An 18,742-nucleotide genomic window follows, 5' to 3' on the forward strand; every position below is an offset into this window, starting at 1 on the left:
AGACAGGAAAGGTGTCAAGCAGACCATCTCTACAACTCACTCCTTGGCTAGGTGAGATGAAAGGGTCTGCATGTGTTCTGATATTCTGCTAATGCCTGGATCCAAACCCTACAAAGCCCCTCTGGTATTTATTGGGATTCTTTTTCAATGTCATAGAATTATGAGCTTTAATGAGAGGAGAGAATTATTTGGAAATATGCCCTGATGGGTCAGTTTCCTTCCTAAACACTCAATGAGTAGAAGAATGTGGTTTAAGGAGAGGTTTGAGATGATCCTGGGAGGGCCAATAGGAAATCTAAGAACTCTGGGTTTATAGGGCATTTTCTCTTCTACTTCTCCAGGAAAGAAAAGATGTGGTGACTCTAGGTATGTGAATTTAGTGATTAGAAATTTGTCAGGACCTCTATTCACTCAGAGAACTGGATTAGGTGACCAAGTCCCGAGGAGCAGAATGGAGTGATTGTAGCCCCAAATTATAAGTATTGGTGAAGTAGGGATATGAACTCAATTTAAGGTTCCCATTTCCTTTCAAGATTGGGCAGTATAGATAAACCAATTACCAATTACTTGTTTTGGTAGTACTGGAAGATATGGATTCTTCAGACTTGATGGACAATCTGCCGTCCCTGAAATTTGAGCAGGGGCTTCAGGAGGAAGAAATCCCTTGGCTGTTTCTTCAGAGCCGTTCCCGAGGATTGATTATCCAAGCCTGTTCCCACGCAGCTTTCTTCTGCAGACTACTCTGGGTCTTGAGGTAAGTTAGTTCCCACAAAACAGCAGATGAAGAAAAACCTGGGTACTATTGACAGCAAATGAGATCTGAGACCTGATATTACTAGGGGGAATTTACTTGAGTAGAGGCACTTTGCCTTTTTTGCTCCACATAGCCAGCATGAACCATGCTATTCCACATCCAAAGTGACTTATCTGAGATTCCAAACTGGTGGTAGTTTCTATGTAGTTGAGTGGATTTTTTGGAGATAGAACCTGGATACCAGCGTGTCTCCATTTGCACCAGAATGAACACTGTCTGTCTCTTGGGTAAGGATTGAGTTTATTTTCTTGTCTAAAGATGATGTTGGAGCCTTTTCTCTATAAGAAAGTCCTTGGGACTTGGAGACCATGAATTAGTGTTCATCTAATTCAGCCTTTTTCCAAAGAGGATGATGTTTAGACTGAATTATATGGATTTCTGTATTTGAGGGGGAAAGATCCATGCTCTTTGGTTTCTCCTTCTCTAAGTGTCTGGGTTTCTGTAGATGACTCAAGAGTCTATTGTTGGCCCTCAAATCCTGCCTAGATTTTGCAATTTTTCTTGTCCCTCAATCTTGCCCTCTATGAAATTAAATCATTACCTTAGTCTTGATGAAAGAGACCAAATTGAAATGTTTCTTTCTGTCCTAAAGCAATGATGTCAAACTAAAATAGAACTAGGGTCCACTAAACCATTTATAATGGTCCCTATGTGTTGCATATTAACTTAGAAAAACACACACACATGTATTTTATTAATATATCTATACATTAAAATAAGAAACTACATTTTGATTTGGTTTTAGCCATACTTAGGATTGTTGTGAGCCACATGTGGCCTACAGGCCAATGTTTGATACTTCTGCCCTAAGACATTTACCTCAAATACTTAGCCTCCAGATGTGAGGGTGCTATAATGAAAATTAGTCAATATGACTGCAAGATCTTATTAGTTAGGTTCAGGGGGACTAATAAGAAATCATTTAGTAAACCTGATTGGAGCTCTTTTAAAGTGAAAATAGGATAGGCACCTAGTCATTTCTCAGTTAAGAGAAGGGCCCTAAATAAATCCTGTATTTAATGTGACTATAGAAACCTTGGAGTTCTATCACTACCGAAGCACAGAATTGGCCTAGAGTTTTTGATAATAAGATCCAGAAGCATTCTTCTTTATCTAGAATTTAGAGACTTCTACTTCACTTAGTTTAATGTTAGCATAATCTCAAGCTATAAGTAACTGAAAAAGTAATTTGAAAAAAAAGTGAATACAACAAATAGTTATTACAATTCTCAGATATTAAATCTGGGCACTTGAATTCTGTAGGAAAGGTCCTAAGTCCCTCACTTAGGGTTTTTAGTTATTTAATTATCACATAGTTCTATCAGGCTAGATTATGTAGTTTGCTAAGCCATTTCTTAGCTCAATAAGACTTCAAAAACTGATTTCATTAGCACAGGTTCTCCCTTATTCCTTTACCAATGCATATTAGCACTGTTCCACAAGGATGTGGCTGACAAATATCACCTGGGTCTATTATTTAAAGCTTTTCCAATTTTGTGTGCAATCTGCCAAAGCTTGGGCTTTACTGGTATACCCTAGCCATTGGACTAGGGTATAGGACTAGGCCCCCTCACAGAAAGAAACAGCAAACTATTAGCAGGTTTGTGTGATGGAAGTGAGTTGTTAAGAAGTTGCCTAGTGACAGCTGATGTAGCCTGACTAGAAAGGAAGTGAAAAATTCAAAACAAGTGCCTAACTGTGCTAGGATATAATAATGGCAATCAAATTGTGCCTAAGTAGAAATGCATAATTCATTTTAGAAAAATTCCCAACCAGAATAACTAAAGTTTTGGAAACTAAAGGGATTTACCTTTGTGAATTTAGAAAAAAAATGTAATCATCTGGAAAATTCATAGCTTATTTCTTGATGGTGCTAGATAAATGAGGGGTCTCTGTAGTGCATTTTCTTCAAAGTCATTTTTACATAAGGAAACTAGAGTAATGTAATTCTGGAACTGAATTTCCAGGGCAACTAAAAGGTACTTGTGTGTTTATTCCCCCAGGAAAATGGAAGAGAGTACCTTTGTTTCTATGTTCCCTTTAGAAGAAGAAGAAGAAGATCCTTATAAAAAAACTTCCAAAAAAGAACTGAGAGTGGGCATTATTGGAGGTGGACGACTGGGAAAGCAACTGGCTTTAGTGTTACTCCAACGGGCTTTTATCCCTCCTCAGAATCTTCATATCTCCACTCGCAGGCCAGAGATCCTGAGTAAGAAGTTTGGAAGGACTAAAGGATACTACACAGCAAATTATCTTTTGCCTCCTTTTTCCCAAAATAAGTTAGAAATAACATTCTAATTTGTTTCTCCAAGGCAGTTCCCTTGATCAAAATGATTCTTGTTCCACTCTTATTATTTATATCTCTTTCCTCTACCTACATAACGTATCTTTCTGGGTTCTTAATGAAAGATGAAAATGCTTCCAGAAAAGAAGTTTTTAATATATACAATATAATATATGTTCTTATCTTCTGTTCTAAATCAGTGGCAAAAATATTTGAACTTGAATATTGGGTTTTTCTATTCAATAAATCCTACATCTATTTTTTAATCACTTTTTATTTTCAAAATACATGCAAAGATAGTGAAGTTTTCAACATTCACCCTTGCAAAATCTTATGTTCCTAATTTTTTACAAAAATTTTCCCCCACCCTTCTCCCCTAGGCAACAAGTAATCCAATATAGATTAATTCTTCTAAATATATTTCCACATTTATCATGCTGAACAAGACAAATCTGATCAAAAGGGGAAAAAGTTTTTTAAAAAGATAAGCAAACAAAAAAAGGTGAAACTATGTTGTGATCCACATTCATTCCCCATAGTCCTTCCTCTGAATGCAGATCACATCACAAGTCTTGGAATTGGCCTGAATCACCCGAGCCAAGTCCATCACAGTTGGTCATCACATAATCTTGTGGCTGTGTACAAGGTTCTCTTGGTTCTACTTGTTTCATTTAACGTCAGTTCATGTAAGTCTGTTCAGGTTTTTCTGAAATCATCCTGCTTTTGTTTCTTATAGAATAATAATATTCCACAACATTCATATACCATAATTTATTCAGCCATTCTCCAACTACAAAGAGGGCAGCCACAAACACTTTTGCACATGTGGGTCCCCTTTCCCTCTTTCAAGATCTTTTTGGGATATAAGCTCAGTAGTAACATTGCTGGGTCAGAGGGCATATATGCATAGTTTCATAGGCCTTTAGGCACAATTCCAAATAGTTGTCCAGAATGGTTGGATCATTTCACAACTCCAACAATGTATCAATGTCCCAGTTTTCCCACAGGCCCTCCAACAATTATCCTAATCTTTTATTTATAAAGCAGCATAAAGGTGGTATTGGGCCATTTCAATAAAATATATATATTTTTTTATAAACATGTATTTTTAGTGTAAATGATAGTGTTTGTTAGGATAGCCAAATACATAGTTTAAGGAAGCAAATATTAAAAATATTTACCATTAACTTCTACCATTTAAGAAAATGTTCTCTACACTGGCATGTATGTATCTGTTCTTATAAGACTTTATATGCATAAATCTTGAGAAGTGATTATTCTAGAATGTCTATTTTGCTTTTCTTAAAAGAAGGACAATATGATATAGAAATTACAGAGCTGCGTTCAAAAGCTAGGAAGATCTTGATTCAAGTCTTACCTATGAGGGCTATGTGACTCCAGTAAATCACGTAATCTCTCAGTGCCTGAGCTGCTCTCTAAAGGTGCTTCAGTTGCAGAGAAGGTACTCAGTTTCATTGGGTAATTCTCTATGCCAGTGAAATATAGGTCCAGTGCATTCTTTCCATCTTTTGATAAAATTTCCCTCCATAAAAATTCCTATCACTGGTATCCGTTAACATCTTCAGTTTTTCAATATCTTAAAAATTACATTATTAAGACATCAGATTTGAGTCTTCCATTTAAAATTTCTGCTTTAAGATAATCCATTATTGCCAGTATAATGATGACATTCCTGCTAGAACTTAATGGTTTTATCACTCAGGATGTCATTGAGACTTAGTGGTTTTATCACTCAGGATGTCATTGAACACATTTCTTCATTTGTAAAGAGTTTTATTTACATTTAATTTTGTACATATTTTCCTGAAATATTCTATTTTTTTTATCTCCCCATAACCTCTAACTTTTCATCATCTACCACCACTTCCTCAATCCCCTCTACTCATTTCCCCTGAAAAGATTCTTTTAGGGAAAAGAGCCTATAAGAAACTCCTCCTCCAAAGTAAAAATTCTGAGAAGTTCTAAATCCTTAAAAGTAGGATGAGGAGGATTGATTCCACCATGTAGAAAGCTGTTACTGTGGAGGCAGATAATTCTATTAATGGGGTTAGTGTATTACTGCCATGGGTTTTTTGAAGACAAGAGTGTCAGGGGAAATAATTTATGTGGGCTTATTTTGAAATAATTTATAATCTTTTCTCATCACAAAATTTAGATACAAATTCCCCTGCAATCTTTGCCAAGAGGCCTAACCAAAATGCTTTGGCTCTTTTTCCCACTTTATTCCTTTCAGATGACCTCCAGAAGATGGGGATCCAATGCTTTTATCATAACTGTTTTTTGGTAGAATGGGCCAATCTGATCTTCCTCTGCTGTTTGCCATCCCAGCTGACTCACATTTGCATGGAAATCAACCCTAGGCTTGACAAATCTTGCATTGTGTATAGCCTGGTTACTGCTGTCCCTCTGCCTAGGTAATTACTTTGGAGTCTAGGTCAGTGATTTTTAACTTTGGGTCAATTGAATTTTCTTTTTAGGATAGTGCTGAGACCTATATTTCAGTATAACATTTTCTTTGCCTATGTATTTTGTGCTATGCATTTAAAAACAACATTATTCTGCAAAGGGGTCCCTGGCACAGAAAAGGTTAAGAACCTTTGGGTCAGATGGAGTTTTTACCTAGCAGAGTTATCTTTGTCTTATATTATCTGGTCCAGCCTTCTTTGGTATCTGAGTGATGATTCATTTTAAGATGTAAACTGCTTTGCTTTACAGAAAAAGTCATGCTTTCATAATTCTTCCATTCTTTTCCATCATTCTGCAAAAAGTGCCCCTCTAGACTGACTTCTTCTGAGTGTTGTTTTGCCATGGAGTTTATTTTGCTAAGACCAAGGGGGAGCCCAAATTATACTACTGGGTCAGATAATTTCCAGCATCACACCTTAATAAGCTATTTAACTCAGGACAAATTATTTAACCCCTTCAGCTCCAAGGACAAATTATTTAACCCCTTCAGCTCCAAGTTTCTTCTGTAAAATGGAAAGTACTGACACCTACTTATGAACAGTTTCAGCAACAATCATAGACCCAGTCCCAGACCCTTTGCCAACCTCCACAATCATAGACCCAGTCCCAGACCCTTTGCCAACCTCCATGTACTGGTTCTTGCCTCTGACTGGGCGCTATGATTTATTTCCAGGCTGAAGCAGCTGCTGTGCCACACCTCCATTTTACACCCCCAGTATCAGTGTGCCGAAAACTATGTTGATATTTGGGGGTCTAACGAGGACATCTCGTCTGCACTTCAAGATCCTGACATAGTTCATGCCACTTCTCCTTACAGCCCTGATGGTATGCTTCTGCCTCTCCCCCTCCACCTGCTCTTTCCTGTTATGTTCCAATATTGGGAAGAGGAAACCACCCTGTGTTCTCTCATGTCCCCAGGGTTTATTATAAGAGAAGTCCATCAGTTATTTAAAAAGATACTTTCCTCAAGGGAAAAGTAGAGGAAGCTTGACTACATTACCTTTTTAAAGAGTGACTTGCCCTAGACCAAGCAGGAACGTTCTCAGATTGTAATCGAGGAAGAACATAATTATCTGTGATTGAACTGTTTTTTTCTTTTCTGCTCTGATAATTTAAAGAGATGTTCTCTGTCATTTTTTAAAAAGAAGGCGGTCTTCTTTCGGAGAAGATTTTGTTCTGTTTTAACAAAGAATCATTAGATTTATGCTGAAATATATTCTACGTTTAGAATATATCATAGTCAAGAGAGTTGGGGCCCTTGATCCAGGGAGGCGAGTAATCAGTCATATTGTTGAGTGCCACCGGTGACTTAAGCTCCCTATTCCTTTCCAAATTGGTAACTTTTATTTGTCCTCTTCATTGATACATAGGAGGAGTAACTGTCAGCATCAAGTGGCTGGAGGCAGTTTTCTATGCAGCTCTCAATACCTGCACATTAAAGAAAATACCCTACCCACAAGTGCTAGAGATACTCACTAACTTGTGTCTCTCAATTCATCCACAAACGTGTGGGGAGGATAAGTCTAATTGCCCAAGGTTCATTGTTACAGATTTTGTCAATCAAGCCTTTGCCAAGACCCTAAATCCAAGCAAGTAAGATGCCAGATGTCTGATATTCCTGGTTTGCCTGTTTTCTCTCAGACTTTTGCTTTAGCTGATAATTTAGACAATTGTTATATTTTTAAATATCTTTAAAAGGTGTAATTAGGTCTTTTCTGTTTTCAGTTTCCATAGTTCTCCGATGCATCCCCCCTTCCTTAATTATAAGACAAAGTATGCCATATTTTAGTCATTTATTTATAAAATATGACCTTAAGGCACTTAGAAGGTTCTATGTGAACAGAAAGGGCATTGTAAATAAAATGAAATCACCATGTTGAATAATTCTAGCAGCACTTCTAGTATAGCTCTAAATTTTAACTAGAAGGTATAAGTTATCCATTTTCAAATAAAGAAAAACTTTCTTTAGTTAATAGTTAAATCAAGAAGTATAGAAAAGACAGTAATGACTGCTAGAAAAAATACCACTACTAATATGTTTTTTTCAGTGTTTTCCCTTGGTTTGATTTGATCACTGTACAACTCAAAGAAACTCCCTTTAGCCAGCACCTAAGAAAAACTGTGACTCTCCAGGAACACTTAACAGTTCTCTACTGTGCTTCATTTGGTGTATCACTTTCCCAAGAAATAGACGAGGAAGAAGAAAGAGAAGAGGAGGAGAAGGCTCCAGGTCCATAGCCCTGAAAGTCAACTTTTTCAGCTGCTTGGGGAATCTTCAGACTGATCAGTATGATTCCCTCTCTTCCCCAGATCAGCCCACTTAATAAGGATGGCCCTTCACTTTTATTGCTGGCAGTAGTAGCTGTTTTATTTAGCAGTAACTGTTGATAGATTTACATAAATATAAAAATTTTGCTTAACTTGATGATAAATACCAAGCTAAGAAAGTGGAAACATATCATAGTATTGTGTTTACTACAAATTGAGCACCAATGAAAAGAAAAAATTATGCTGTCAGCTCCTAAAATTATAGTTAAAAAAACATTACCTTAATTAGAGGTGAATTTGGCTTTTAGAGATCACCAATATAATCTAAACATTCTGACTCACTTAAGAACAGTCTTTTGATTCTGCCTCTTGGTCAAAAATCTAAATTTAGACAGTTCTAATGTAATATAATTACATTATGCTTTCATATAGGAACATATTCTGAATAAGAAAAATAGATGAATGACAGCATTGTGATAAAATAAAGGGATGGTACAAACTAGTTGACCAAGTTTTAATTCCCTTCATATGTTTATTTCAATTAGATAAGACTTTTTTTTGCCAAAAATTGTTTCAATGAACCATTCTTGTTAAATAGCTTTTTATTTTAAATGAAGTCTTCTTGCAAAATATAAAATTTTTATTTTTAAATAAATGCATTAAATCTAAATACATTTACTCTCAATGTTTTATAATTCCTTTTTTTCCCATTAATAAAATAGAAAACCAGTAGTATTAATTATGTCAAGGTTGTCACATAAGATGACACTGTATAGTCTAGAGCACTCAGAATGAAAATTATTCAGTGTAAATGTAATTTTCCATTGGTATTAGGCTAATCTTTTACATTTTGGCTTTTGCATAATTGTGAGCTAGCCAAGCTCAGTGGTGTGATATTAGAGCATTTTTAGACTAAATCTTGGTTTAGCATAGGAGAAAATTTTTTCATCCAAATGTGAATGACAATCTGAGAAATGAATTCTTCTCTAATAGTTAGAGAAAATAACATGTCACAGACTCTTCTGATTTAGTATAACCCAGAAAAGTTTTAAGATTTTAAAAGTAACATAGAAAAGAAAAAACAGCAAAAGTTTTTGAAGCTATATTGGTGTCTTAATTCAGCTTTCATAAGCAATATTTGACTTAAAATTTCTTTTGTGAAGAAATTATGCATGAGTAAGCCTTAACCTAATTGCCATTTAAAAACTGCTTGAGTGACACTACGAAGTATAGTATATTAGGTGAACTCATGGCTCAAATCTATAATAAATGACAAATTCGACTCACTAGGTAACTTCTATAGTCCATTTTGTTCATACTACCTATTACTTGAATAGTATATTAAAAACCATCATAACTTCCCTGATGCAATTAAATCAGTTTTCTGTATTCTGATCTTCACTAAAAAGAATAAAGTATCCCATAGCAGATGTAATGAATCCGTAGTAGAACTAGGAAAAGAACCAGTAGTTTTGACTCTTGAGTCCTTGTTTGGGGGGGGGGGGGGAACAGAAATCCACTTCTATATTAGTTTAATTTTATCTTTTAAATTAAGTGAATGGGTTTTTTTCTTTGGTTGTTGGGGATCAACTTTCTTTTCTTCAGGAACATAGTCCTCTAACTTTGCATCTTTGATAAACTGAGATAGGGTCAAAGCATCAGCTTTTTTCCCAGTACGAGCTTTTCGTTCCAAAAATAAGCCCATGTTGTCTCTGTAAGGAAGGGAAATACTGCGACTGAATAATGGTTCTTCAATTCCAAGTAGTTCCCGTGTATGACGTGAAATCACCTGAAATCCAAGAAAAATGTTTTTTTAATGAGACAACTGTTCTAATGTTAAGTGTAACTAAATCAAAAATACTCCTCCCAATTTCCGAGACCTCTCTAAACCTAAATCCTCAAGTTATTTCTACATGTAGGTATAATGATGCAACATATCAAAAACCAAATGGCCTGTTCTTACCATAAATTGACAATTTTCTAAGAGAAATTAACAACAAAATGTGAAATGAATCTCAAAGCATCCACTTATCAGATTTTTCTATTCCCCAGCATTAGATGGTACCAGATGAGTTCATGTCTTAACAATTTAAGGTCCATGCAATATTTCAGGGCAGGAGCCATAGATAGATATCTCAGTGCAAATTATCTATGGCCCCTATTCAAACAACAGGCCTGCCTATGAGAAATTCAGTCAACTTAATATCAGTTATTAGAACTAAAGAAATTACCGGAGTGGCAAAAACTAAAAAATTACTTTGAAGCAAGTAAACACTTTAAGTTCACACTAACTTTTTATTCTATTTGCAAAACTGTCTTTGAAAGAATGTAATCTATCTTTCCAGTCATTCTTAAAATTTTAATTGAAATATTTTTCCTGATTCCCAATTACATGTAAAATTTTTTTTTAAATTTTGATTTTCAAATTCTCTCCCTTCCTTTACATCTCTTCCCATTCTTGAGAAGGCAAGCAATTTGTTTTTGATTATACATATGAGGTATAAAAAATTTTCCATATCATTCAACTTGCAAAAGAAAATAAAACAATAAAAATAAAAAAAATTTAAAAGTATGCTTCAATCTGAATTTGGAGTTCATTAGTAATATCTCTGGAGATGGGTAGCATTTAAATGCTGCAATCAACATGCCAGTAAATTTGGAGAAAACAAGAGTGACTTCTGCTCTGGAAAAGATCAGTTTATGTACTAATCCTAAAAAAGGGAAATGCCAAGGAATGTTCAAAATACTGAATAATTATGCTCATTTCACACATTAGCAAGGGTAAACTTAATTCTTCAAGCTATGCTTTAACAATACTAGAAAAGCAGACTAGTTTTCAAAGGGGCAGAGGAACTAAAGACCAAATTGCCAACATTCACTAGATTATGGAGTTCCAAAAAAATATCTACTTTTGCTTCATTGACTAGACTAAAGCCTTTGTGTGGATCAGTATAAAATGTGGCAAATCCTCAGAGATAAGAGTACTAGATCATTTTATTTGTCTCTTGAGAAACCTGTATATTGCTATAAACATTTTGTACAAATAAGGTCTTTCCCTTTTTCATTGATATTTTTGTTTAGTAGTCTCTGTTGTGCCCAAACTCTGTGAGACCATGTGAATATATTTTTTTTTTTTTTTTTTTTTTGCAAAGATACTGGAGTAGTCTGCCATTTTCTTATCCTGCTAATTTTACAAATGAAGAAACAAAGGTAAACAGGCTTCAGTGACTTGTCCAGGATCACATGGCTACAAAGTATCTTAAGTCAGATTTGAACTTAGGAAGTCTTCCAGACACCAGAGCTAATACTACTGTGCCATTTAGCTGCCTTTTCTTTGATATTAATACCCTTTTTCAAAATTTAAAACAAGACAAAATAAAAGACAGAAAAGGAAAAATTAAAAACAAACAAACAAACAAACAGGAAAACACTGTTATGTGCCCAGCAGAACATCAGAGAAGATTCAAAATTATAACTAAATTTCCATTTCAGGAAAGGATATATATAATAGAAAAGATTATATTCACAACTATATGAATGACAGATAATATAGATTTCTCTATTGAATCTTTGACTTTTGAAATCAATGATTACTAGTCCTACTTTTATTTTCTAATGAATTCTACTACTGATCCTTGTTTGTATCTCTTATTTCCTATCCCTGCTAACTTTAATTCTACTCCCTAATTTGCCTTATTATTTAACCTCCCCCCACCTATGGTCCCTCCCTTATCTTCTCCCCCCCCAACTTTTATCTCTTTTTCTCAATTCCCATTAATCTATAATCTTATCCCACTCCCTTTAATAAAAACACCCTTCTGCGCTCCACCTTATCCTCATGCCATTTTCCCCTCTTTACCCACTGTGTCCCACTGCTATAAATCTATATTACTCTTCTATACCCCATCTTATTCTATTCCCTCGCCTCTTTTTTTTTTTTTCATAGATTTTGGAGGATACCATTCATAGTGTGTATATGTATGTATACACACACACACACATACACACACACGTATTGTTCCCTATTTAACTATTCCTAATGTGAATAGATTTTCAAAACTAGCAGCTCTCCTTCCCCCTCTACTACCTCTGTGTTGGTTCTTCCTCTGCACCTCATTCATATAATTATTTTTACTTATTCCTAGACAGTTTTGCTTTTTAGAGTCAGCTCATATTTAGCTCTGTCCTAATATCTTTCTTTTGAGCTACCCCCCAATTACTGCTGTCAATTTTAAACATATGGTATACATTTCCATGTAAAAATGTATATATTTGTCCTTGCTGAATCTCTTAAAATTAATATTTGATATTGGCTCTTATATATTAAATTTTCCATTGAGTTCTGGTTTGGTAAAGTGCAAGTTCATTGAATGTCCATTCAATATTATGGGCAAGTTTTATTGGATATAATATTTTGGGCTGCAGGCCTAGTTATTTTAATTGCCAATATATATTATTCCAGGACCTCCAGTTTTTATTGTATGGAATATGGTTTCAAGACTGCAAAAATTCATACTAAGAGAATTGTAATTAACTTCTCTATCAAAATGTAGATGGCTCTGGAGCAGTCAAGCTACCTACCTCTCTACTCACATTTATACTTACAAGGTTTTTTAGGGAAAGTGGAGGGAGGGAAAGTAGAATAAATGGCAATGATTAGTATATAAAATACTAAGTGAAGTGTGTGGTAACTAAAGTAACCAAGAGCTAGTGGCTACTGAGACACAAAGACTTTAATCAGAGTGTCACAGATTTGGTGCTGGAAGGAGTCTTGGAAGTAAACTGTCTAGACTAATCATTTTACATTATGGGGAAACTGAGGCCCATGGAAGTTAATTGACTTATTCAAGATCACAAAAGCTAGTAAAGCAGAACTTGAAATCTCCCATTTGACTTCTCCAGGTTAATCATTTTACATTTTGGCATTTGTAGAAAAAGGAAGAAAAGCCAAATAAATGTGGCTCCTACCAATGCCTCAAATTCCCTCTCCTTTGGAAGGGAACTCAAAACCCTCAACCATTCTGACTCTTGAATCTCCTTCTTTCCTTTCTCAATCAATGGCTGTGAGCTAGGCTTCTCTTTATTCATTTTGTATGTATATGTTAGTCTCATGTTTACGGTGATCAATTTATCAAGCATTTATCAAAATAGCCAGATGCCTACTATATGTCCTATAGAATCAAATGTAGTAAATTCTAATACAGAAATTGGAGGTATTGAACAACTAATTCCAAGTTGCCTGTAAAAGGGCCACATAAACTATATGAGCTTCAGTATAATTATCTATGCTCTATAATATAGAGCTGGCAAATCAAAGTATCGGGCTGTTTGTGTCCCAACAATTTTTTTAGAACAAGAATTGCTTCTTTCCAAGGTTCTATTTCAATAAAAATAAGAAATAAGATCTAGTGCTCCTGATATCTTCTTCCACTACCTGAGTGAAATAAGGGGCTTCTTACCCAAATCACTTTTGTCTTTTACTTTAAGAAGTCTCCTAAACCCTCTTGCCCTTTCATACTAATAACGAATTAATATACCTTATGTGTATTTGGTCATATCAATCTTCTGTTTAAAACCTTCCAATGATTCTTTTTAAAATTTTATTTTAATAGTATATTATTTTTTCAATTACATATAAAAATGGTTTTCAATTTTCATTTTTGTAAAATTCTGAATGCCAATTTTTTCCTTCCTCTCTCTCCTTTACCTCTCATCCCCATCCTGCTAGCAAATAATATGATATAGGTTATATGTCTACATTCATTTTTAACATATTTCTATATGAGTCATGTTAGAAAATTCAGACCCAAAGGGAAAAGAAGAAAAAAAAAGAAAAATAGTATGCTTTGATCCACATTCAGTCTCCATAGCTTTCTTCCAATGCTTCCTAATATCTCATAAAGAAAGTCTGAACTCCTTAACCTGGCATTTGAGATTACTCACAATTTGGTATCATTCTACCTTTTCAACATCATCTTATCACCTTGTACACATCCAGAAAAAGTGGATTATTTTCCTTCTCAAATACATTTTGTACTTTTCTTTTTCTCAAGGCTTTTGCTTATGAAATCCCCTATGCTGGGAATGCATTCCCTTCTTATATCCATTTTTTGAAATCTTATTCACATCCTTAAAAGTTCAGCTTTTAGTTATTTATGTCTAGACTTATATGACCCTATTAGATCATAATCTCCATGAGGATGACAGTTGTCTTTTATTCACTATCTTTGTGTCTCTTCTAGTACCTAGCATAGGTTTACAAACAGAAAATCTAAAGAGCCTAGCACCATTACACTGTTAGGAGAACTGCAAACTGGTGCAACTATTCTGAAAAATGATTTAGAATTATGCTTTTAAAAAAAGACTAAAATATTCACATATTTTGACACAGAGACCTCTCTACTAGGTTTATTATCATGATTAAAGATAGAAATATAGATTTCATGTAACTCCAAACATTCAAGAACTTTTTTTGTGGTAGCAAAGAACTGGAAACAAAATGATTAGCATTTTGTGGAGAATGGCTAAATAAATTTTGGTGCCATGAATGTAATGGAATTTCTATACTATAACTGACAGGGAATATGAATAATACAGAGAAGCACAAGAAAACTAATTTGAAAGAATATCAAATGAAGTCAGCAAAATCAGGAAAATTATTTACATGATATTATCTACAACACAATATATATTGTTACCTACAACAAAGTAAATTATCTTGACCAAATTTTTCACTAAAGAGATTTCCCTCCCTGGTGAAGTGCCACCAGGAGATATGGAATAATGCATATACTAAAAGATTTAGTTGATGTTTTATTTTTTGAACTTTTTTCTTCTCTTTTTAATTCTCTGTTAGAAGGTTTAACCACTTGTGCAGGGGCCAGAGGAATATATTTCGAAATGATGTAAAAACAAAAAACTTTCTACTATGGAAATCAATATAAAGAGTACCCTAGCCTGCTTTACAAAATGAACATGTTAGTAATACTTTCTCATGAACAGCACTGAACTTTCCAAAATATGATTGGTTAAGAAGTTTGAGGAGGATTCTGGGAAGATGGCAGAGTAGATTGACAAATTTCAAGCTCTCTAGATTTCCCCCCACAAATGGAATAAATTTATACCTCAGGGCAAACGTAAACTAATGAAAAATCAAGAATTGGGATAGAACAGGGTACTGAGAAGATCTAAAGAAAGACCCAGAGTCAGGGATTAATCCATGTGAAGTGCCAACACCTCCAGGCTATCTCCAGAGAAACAGCAAGTGGGGACCCCTTTAGGTTAGCTGGGTGTGAGAAGGATCCACCACCCAGTGAGTACAGAGGCAGTGGGGCAAGGATGCTTCTGGTTGTAGGCACTTGCTGGAGGGTGGAGCTCTTGAAATGGGATTCCTGCTCAAAGAAGAGAGCTGAAATAATGCAAGAGGCACCATCCTCCCACCCAAGGATTAGAAGTATTTACACTAATATCTCTTAAAAAAAAAAAAAAAACCATGAACTGGCAAAGAACCCCACTATAGAAACATTCTATGGGATCAGGAAAGACTGGGGTACATCTTCAGAGGAGGACAATGAATTTTAAAAAGCTTCTACTCCAAAGAGTAAATTAAATAGCTCCTTTCCCCAGAGAGAATTTGTAAAAGAATTCAAAAAAGAATTTAAAAATCAAATAAAAGGCATTGAGGAAAAAGAAAAACAAAACCAAAAAAACCCATACAAGAAAAACAAAAAATTATATAAAAAAAAAGTTAACCAACTAGAAAAGGAGATACAGAGTCTCAAAGACAAAAATAACTCTGAAAATTAGAATTGGGCAAGGGGAAGCAAGTGAAACTATAAGAGATTAAGAAATAACAAAACATATTATAAAGAAAGAAAAAATAGAACAGAATGTGAATATCTTATAAGAAAAACAATAGATCTGGAGAATAAATCAAGAATAGAAAATAAAAGAAAAATTGGAGTACCTGAAAGTTGTGACCAAAAAAAGAACCTTGTCACAATAATGCAAGAAATAGTCCAAGAAAATTATCCTGGAGTGATAGAACATGAGGATAAAGAAGAAATTTTTAAAAAAATCCACTGATCACCTCCTCAAAGAGATCCTTTGTGAAAACACATAGGAATATTATAGCCAAACTTCAAAACCTCCAGATAAAAGAAAAAAATTTTCAAGAAACAAGTTAAAAACAGTTCAAATATGCTGGAGCTACAATTAGAATTGAATAGGACTTATCAGCAGTCACAATAAAAGCGAGGCCTGTAATCATATTTATCAACAATCAAAAGAATTAGGCCTATGGTCAAAAATATCATCAAAATTATTTGTAATATTGAGTGAGAAAAAATGGACATTCAATGAACTTGCAGATTTTCAGCACTTTCTATCGACCAAACCCAAACTTAATAGACAATTTAACATATAAGAACCAATATCAAACATCAATTTCAAATAACTCAACATGGACAAAATGTTTATGTTTTTTTTTTTTACATGAGAAATGTTTAATATTGACATTAACAATAGGGAACTCAAAAAGAAAGATCAGGGCAGAGTTAAGGTAAAAATAGGATATTTTTACAAATATATTATATATAAGATTGTGCAAAGATATTGGGGGGAGGGCTCACAGTTCTGAAAACTTACTCACATTGGGAATGGGTTAATAGGCAACATTACATTTATACTATGGAGGGTATAGCACCCTCCAAAATTTATGAAGAAATAAGGGGAAGAAGGATGGGTAGATAGAGAAGCAAAGGATGTGGGAAGAAGACAAGGGAGGGATCCATGGGTGGGAGGAGGTTAAGTAATAGTGTCATCAGGGAAAGATATGTGTATATGTATATTGTGGGGATGTGTATATATGAATGCATATATCTACATAGGTATATATAAATATATACTTTCTTAATTATAGCCTACTTGGTGATGGGGAGATTGAAAAGGGGGAAAAAGAATAAAATAAAAAAGGTTAGCAGCAGAGAACAAAGAACAATTTACAAGGAAGTAAGGAAAAGACAAGACACTCATGAATATAATTTCTTCTACATATTATACATACACACATACACACACACACTTTCTTGATCTGATAATTTTTTGATATATATTTTAAATCCTCCTTGATGTTCTGCTATGCACATGACAATGGTTTTTTTTGTTTGTTTGTTTGTTTCATTTTGTTTTATATTCCTTTTTTGTTTTTCTTGTTCTGCTTTTTAAAATAAATTTTGGGGAAAAAATTACAACAATTTATCTAAACTGATTCTTTATAAGTTCAGTTATCAGCTTAATTAGAAACAATAGATAATGATGATCATACCATTGTTTTTATACTCATAAAACAATGTCTTTTCCTTTCTAGTGATTGAAATATTCCTGTAACTATAGCTAAAAAAATTAATACATTAATTAGTCCATATATCATCTAACCTCCCTCATTTTAGAAATTTAAAAAAAAAAAAAACTTAAAACTTTAGACTGAGAGAGATTAAGTAATTTTTCTCAGCGTCATCCCACTAGTATCAAATTTAGGATTTACTTGTGAAAAAAAACTACACTGTTTTATGGTCAAATGACATTTGTTGAGCCAAATAGGAAAACCACTTAAGATATTAATTAATCCAGGAATGAAATGATAAGGGTATGAATTTGGGTAATGAAGTTCAAAATGGAAAAGGATAGAGAATATAACAAATGAGAAGTAGAGTAGAGGAAAGATTCGAAGATGACAGGGTTTTGTTTTTTTTTTTTTTAGCTTAGAAGATTTGGGAACATGAAGGTATCCAATTTAGAGAAATAAGGGAAAGTCAGGAAGAAGGGACCAATTTTTAAGAAAGATGATAGTCAACTAATTTCAGACATATAAAGGAATTGCTCACCTTCATGTCCTCAAAATCTGTTATCCCCATCTGAGGAAGGTTTGAACAATTAACATGGATGAGTTTTCGGCCATTGATGAAATTTGTTGTAAAACATTCCTGTCAGTACAACAAGAATGTCACTTGAAAGATGTACTGCAGGCAGCAAAAGAAAGAAATAGAAATCATGATTGTTTCTAATCCTATGCTTAAAAAAGTAAACTTTATTTTCCACTGTAATTACACTTTTTTTTTTTTTTTAAATTAGGCTTACCACACTAGTTAACTACCTAATGAAATTTAAAATTGCAGGTTGATACTACATAGAACTCCCAATCCCCCTATTTTTTTCTGCCTGCATTTTTGATTTCCTTCACAGGCTAATAGTACACTCTTTCAAAGTTCGATTCTTTTTGTACAGCAAAATAACTGTTTGGACATGTATACGTATATTGTATTTAATTTACATTTTAACATATGTAACATGTTATTAGTCAACCTGCCATCTGGGGGAGGGGGGAAGGAGGGGAAAAATTGCAACAAAAGGCTTGGCAATTGTCAATGCTGTAAAATTACCCATGCATATATCTTATAAATAAAAAGCTATAATAAAAAAAATACAAATGCAGGTTGAGGGGCAGTTAGGTGGCACAGTAGATAAAGCACCAGCCCTGAAGTCAGGAGGACCTGAGTTCAAATTTGGCTTCAGACACTTAACACTTCCTAGCTGTGTGATCCTGGACAAGTCATAACCCCAACTATCTCTCAGAAAAAAAAAATGCAGGTTGATTCTTCTTTCATGCTACAATCATTATTTATTTTTTTATTCCACAATCAGTTTTTAAACTGAAGGAGAAATAGAGGATCTCAAATTAACATTGTAATAAACTAAAGGAAAAGAAAATTAACTCTTAGCTTAAGATAGCAATAAGAAAAAGAAATTGAGGATTTTTTTTTAACTGAAAGCTTATAATCAGTTGTTGTTCCAAGGTATTTATGACTTCTTACAAAGTATGCATTAAAATG

General features: G+C 34.1%; 2 protein-coding genes across 4 annotated transcripts in view; one reads left to right on the forward strand and one right to left on the reverse strand.

Moving 5' to 3' along the window:
- NOXRED1 (NADP dependent oxidoreductase domain containing 1) lies at window positions 1–8,523 on the forward strand. Its single transcript, XM_074289894.1, has 7 exons — window positions 1–51; window positions 580–754; window positions 2,818–3,023; window positions 5,353–5,533; window positions 6,259–6,410; window positions 6,956–7,178; window positions 7,634–8,523. The coding sequence occupies exons 2-7, from the start codon at window positions 591–593 to the stop codon at window positions 7,821–7,823; spliced, it is 1,116 nt and encodes a 371-aa protein (XP_074145995.1). The 5' UTR covers window positions 1–51; window positions 580–590; the 3' UTR covers window positions 7,824–8,523.
- The window catches only part of SAMD15 (sterile alpha motif domain containing 15), a 16,719-nt gene continuing 6,301 nt past the window's right edge, over window positions 8,325–18,742 (reverse strand). The window contains exons 2-3 of one of the 3 annotated variants that reach the window (XR_012486456.1): window positions 17,738–17,872; window positions 8,325–9,642 (exon numbers count right to left, since the gene is read on the reverse strand). Coding sequence is in view for 2 of the 3 variants with exons in the window: in XM_074289896.1 (XP_074145997.1) it covers window positions 9,376–9,642; window positions 17,738–17,836 (366 nt within the window). In the remaining variant the exon portion in view is untranslated. The remainder of the gene's footprint in view (window positions 9,643–17,737; window positions 17,873–18,742) is intronic. The other 2 variants (XM_074289896.1, XM_074289897.1) reach the window with 2 other exon arrangements.

This window comes from Sminthopsis crassicaudata, chromosome 2 (assembly GCF_048593235.1).
Source record: "Sminthopsis crassicaudata isolate SCR6 chromosome 2, ASM4859323v1, whole genome shotgun sequence".
NCBI lineage: Eukaryota > Metazoa > Chordata > Mammalia > Dasyuromorphia > Dasyuridae > Sminthopsis > Sminthopsis crassicaudata.